Genomic DNA, 5028 nt, shown 5'->3' on the forward strand with positions numbered 1-5028 from the left:
TAAAAATGCTTGTATTCTTAACTTACTGTCTTTACTGTGTTCGCTGGAACACATTAGAAAAACCGTCTCACTCATAGACAACTTATAAGTTAAAGTCACTAAAACCAAAGGCGGAGCTTCGAACTTCTTTTGACGGAAAATTATATTATTGATACATGATTAAAATAATTTTTATGTAAATATTATAGATGTTGAACCCCTTCGATGAGTTTTTCTTTAGATTTTGAATCTTATGAATAGAAATTCTAACTCCGCCTCTAAGTCTAGAACACTAGGTCGTGTAGTTTATCAGAAGTATTTTCTCATTTTCCATCACATCTTCACTTAAGGGTTAATAATTTCATTTATAATAAGAATAGTATAAGACATGTATAAACACTAAATAGCTAAATGACTCTTCGTTACAAATTTAGGGTGTAAAATACGTATTTTCTCTAAATCTTATAGGTGTAAATGTATCTTCATCATCTTTTAACTAGAATGAGCATGTACAAGTTCATAGTAAAAGAAAATTTTATAACTAAATAAATATTTAATTATACACAAAGGAATTAACAGGAATCACCACTAATAATATGTGATATAAACACAACCAATGAAAATGGCCTGATATATAAATGTACTCTTTAACTTGATCTCAATTGTTATCTACATCCCCAACTTCAGGTTTGTATAAGTAAGCAATTAAACTTGTATAAAGTTGAACAAGTAGACACATGTATCACACATAACAATTCGCGTCCCTGAGATCGATTAATTAAATAACACATTTATATATTATGCCTATTAAAATCTATATAAAGGCTACAAGTTCTAAACATATTCTCACCACTTTCATTTTACAACTTGTTGATACTCCAAGCAGAAAAAAGTATGGGTGTGAAAGGCAAGTTGATTGCATCCGTGGAAGTGAAGTGTGGAGGAAGCCTGATTCATGAACTTTTTCACATCCATGCTCATCATGTACCCAATATAAGCCCTAATATTATCAATCATTTTGAGATTCATGAAGGTGAAACCGTAAAGGTTGGTTCGATTGTTAGCTGGAGTTATAATGAGGGTAACACATATTTCCCTACTCTCTCATTTTTTTTATTTAGGTGTATTTAGTGATATGAGAATGATATGAAAAATGAGCGAAAAAATAAATAAGATATGAATATGATTTGTAAATGTTTAAATCTTACGTGAGGAAAAGAAATTGGCAGCTAAATTCATTTGACTTTAGAAATCATATTATCAACATAGTGATAGATCCTTAGCTTGTTATAGTCTTGTGCATGTACTAAAATTTAATCTACCTACTATACGACAATCCATTTAGGGGTTGTTTCCATTTAGGGGTTGTTTGGTAGAGTGTATTGAAAAACTAATGCATGTATTAGTTTAATGTGTATTACTAATACCTTATTTGGTATACTTTTGCACCCTATTTATAACTAATGCTTGCAATAGTTATACTCTATTGTGTATTAATGTGTGCATTACTAATACCTCAAAATCCATGGTATTAGCAATGCAATAGATCCAATACATATATTAACAAGATTAAAGACACTATTATCCCTCAAAAAAATAATATGGAGGGTATTTTTGTAAAAATTTATTTTTTTTAAGAAATTATTTAATTCATGTTATTTTTAATACATCAAACCAAACACTGCATAAAAAAAATACAAACATAGCTAACACAAGCATTACTAATACAAGCAATATTAATACACCATATTTTGCATTATTCTTATACACTCTACCAAAACTTCTGACTAATTCGATCCACACCATTATCTAGGCTAGTGGAACTGATACTTGATTATTAGAAAATATTTTTCGCCGTATCAAACACACCGATGATCATTTAATTGAGAAGACAAAAGATTTGAACTGAAAATTAATGTTGTCACCTGGGAATTCAATTAGGACTTGTCGAACTAATTTGAGGTCTTTAAGGTTTAGTATTTAACCAGAATCTATCACAACATGAACAAAATTTAAATCTTATTTTCTTGAATTTGGCACTGCTTTCATAGAGAAATTGTAGTTCCCAATTAATGGAAAATAAAAGAGGAAAAAGTTGGTGTTCAATGACTGAAAAAATGAAATGGTGGGGTTTAATTTGTTTGTTTTCATGAGTAATTGAACAGTTGAATTAAGAGTAACATCTCTTATATTTTTTTTAATTTAATGATTATAGCTGGACAAAAAAGGTTTATAAAGCAACAAATAGAAGACATCGATCCTGACAAGAAATTAATCAGATGGAAAGCCATTGAAGGAGATGTGTTAGAGTCGTATAATTCCTTTACTATAGTCACATTTTCTGAACATGAGTGGACTACATGGGTAATTGAGTACGAAAAGAAAACTGAAGGCACTCCAGAGCCCCTCGTTCAGCTGGGTATTGTCCTTGACATGACCAAGGATATAGATGCTCACCTTCTCAAGACATAAAGGATATATGCAGTGTGTACATTTATACACATACATATCTATGTGTATTTGTGTTTGTGTTTGTGTGATGAATAATTGGCAATATTGGCTAGTACTAGTTACTAGCTAATATGCAGAATAAAGAATGTTGTGCTTGAAGAATATATATATTATAGACACATAAAATTTATTGGATCAAAATCCATATAAAATTTAAATTTGATCCATATTTTATTGGGTCTAAAATTATTTTGGGCTTAAAAAAATAATAAGCTCATTTTATTCCTTATAAGGTCCATCTCACTTTGAAGCCCAAACTCATCAAGTGACGTGACATTCTACTCAAATCCAAGACCAATGAGATGCCGCCACATGTAAAAATGATGTGGAAATCTCATTCAAATTCAACAACCAGTCAAAAGACGCCAAGTGTCAAAGTGACATATTTCGACCAATCACAAGTAACTAGGTCTACCCTTTACAATTATAAATAGGGAGGTAACATAACATTCTAGAGGAGGAGAAAAGAAAGGGGACATTCTGAAAGAAGGACATTCTGCAAGCATTAGAGGAAGCTTCTGCATTGACTACGCAGCTCTTCAACGAATTGACTAACAGAGTTCTGCCCGGAGATCAACTCGACAAGACGAAGTGCTGTCAGACAATTCTCGGAGATCCAAACACATTTCTAGGAGGCTGAAAGGAACATTTTGAAAAGCGTTTACAATGTCGGCATTGACTATCAATCTTCTTGCAAGGATCAATTAACTGAGTTTTTCCCGGAGATTATTCCAAAGTGACAAAACCCTTTTTGACGTCCCCGACGATCGAAATACGTCTCTAGGAGTCCAAATCATCCAACGGTTCGAGAAACACGCTACTGAAGGCCCTCGAATCATTTCTAAGTTTAGGAGAGAAGAATCAAGAGAGTCATGAAATTGTATCCGCAAGATTCATTTTAATAAAATTACTCTTTTTTGTTTATTTTATTTTTTCTTGCAGTTAATTTTCAACACTACGAAAATTTATTGCGATCAAATTTTGGCACGCCTAGTGGGACCAGTTCTGCTCTTCATCTCTTCCTTCTACAAATTGAAAAATCACAAATTCAACTACTATAATGGACTTTAAAAAAATCAATGAAGTTTCGTGTAAGAAGTCTACTACTGCCACGTCTACTGAGATCACACTTGTTGGCCCCATCAATCGACGCAATCTCAATGGTTGTGCTTTGGATAGATTCCAATACTTTATCTTTTTGGAGATGACGGAAAGGAAAAAATCTCAAATTTCGGCTTTAACTACGATCCCTGGGGGAAAGTTTGCATCTATGTTATCAGATGAACTATCTGAAACTGTCTGCAACTTTGGAGAATCTGAGGACTTAATGAATTCTCCAACTTCAACGAAAGTAAACACCTTCATGATTGAGGCAGTTAACATATATGAGAAGTTTGCAATGATAGAGCAAACTATTGAATCCTTGAAGAAGTCTGTTGAAGAGAAAGATCATCAAATCACCCAACTTATGAGCAAGTTAGATCTCTACAATCCTAGAGAGTCAAATTATAATATAGCACCACAAGAAAAATTTGATAGTGAATCTCTCATCAAGTCAAGTGACAATCAATGTATTGATCGATTTACTTAAGTGGCAACGCTAACTGTTCAACAACTGCAAGATATGATAACAAACACCATCAAGGAACAATATGGCAGTCCGTCATAATGTTTCATAAGATACTCAAAGTCATATTCTAAGCAAATCGAGGGCTTACCGATGTCAATTGGTTATAAACCGCCAAAGTTTCAATAATTTGATGGAAAAGAAAAACCAAGGCAACACATTGCTCATTTTGTTGAAACTTGTAACAGTGTTGGCACACAAGATGATCTTCTTGTCAAGCAGTTTGTTCGCTCTTTAAAAGGAAATGCCTTTGATTGGTACACGAACTTGGAGTCGGAATCAATTGATTGTTGGGAACAACTAGAACGTCAGTTCCGAAATCATTTCTACAACACCCGTCGTACGATCAACATTATGGAATTGACAAACATAAGACAAAGTAAAGATGAGCCTGTAGTGGACTACATAAATCATTGGCGAATATTGAGCTTCAATTGCAAAGATCAACTTTCTGAAACTTTCGCGATTAAAATTTGCATTCAAGGGATGTGTTGGGGCCTTGTGTATACCCTCCAAGGAATTAAGCCTCGAACTATTGAAGAATTATCTGTGCGCGCTCATGATATGGAGCTACGTATTGCAAGTCATAGAATGGCGTCAACAATTTTTTATCCTAGGAAAGGAGTCACGAAATTCAAAGACTCGTCTAAAGATCAAATTAAGAAATCTTTGACGACAACTGTGAGTCTTACGAAGTCCTCCGCAAGATAAAAGTTAAAAAGAGAAAGCTCCAAAGCAATAAATGCGAGAGGTGAAAAATCAACCAACCTTGAAGGAGTTACAAGCAAGGGTATATCCTTTCCCCGACTCTGATGTTCCTGAAATACTTGATGAGTTTCTAGCCAAAGAAGTCATTGAGCTTCCTAATTCAAAGCGGCATGAAGAATCAAAAAAATTCGACGATCCTAAGT

At 33.6% G+C, this 5028-nt stretch overlaps 1 protein-coding gene across 1 annotated transcript; it reads left to right on the forward strand.

Annotated features, from left to right (window-relative positions):
• The first annotated feature begins 816 nt into the window (after positions 1 to 816).
• LOC107872430 (MLP-like protein 34) lies at positions 817 to 2631 on the forward strand. The gene is made up of 2 exons (XM_016719138.1): positions 817 to 1060; positions 2195 to 2631. The coding sequence occupies exons 1-2, from the start codon at positions 874 to 876 to the stop codon at positions 2449 to 2451; spliced, it is 444 nt and encodes a 147-aa protein (XP_016574624.1). The 5' UTR covers positions 817 to 873; the 3' UTR covers positions 2452 to 2631.
• The last annotated feature ends 2397 nt before the right edge of the window (positions 2632 to 5028 follow it).

The sequence above is a fragment of the Capsicum annuum genome, chromosome 5 (genome assembly GCF_002878395.1).
Source record: "Capsicum annuum cultivar UCD-10X-F1 chromosome 5, UCD10Xv1.1, whole genome shotgun sequence".
NCBI lineage: Eukaryota > Viridiplantae > Streptophyta > Magnoliopsida > Solanales > Solanaceae > Capsicum > Capsicum annuum.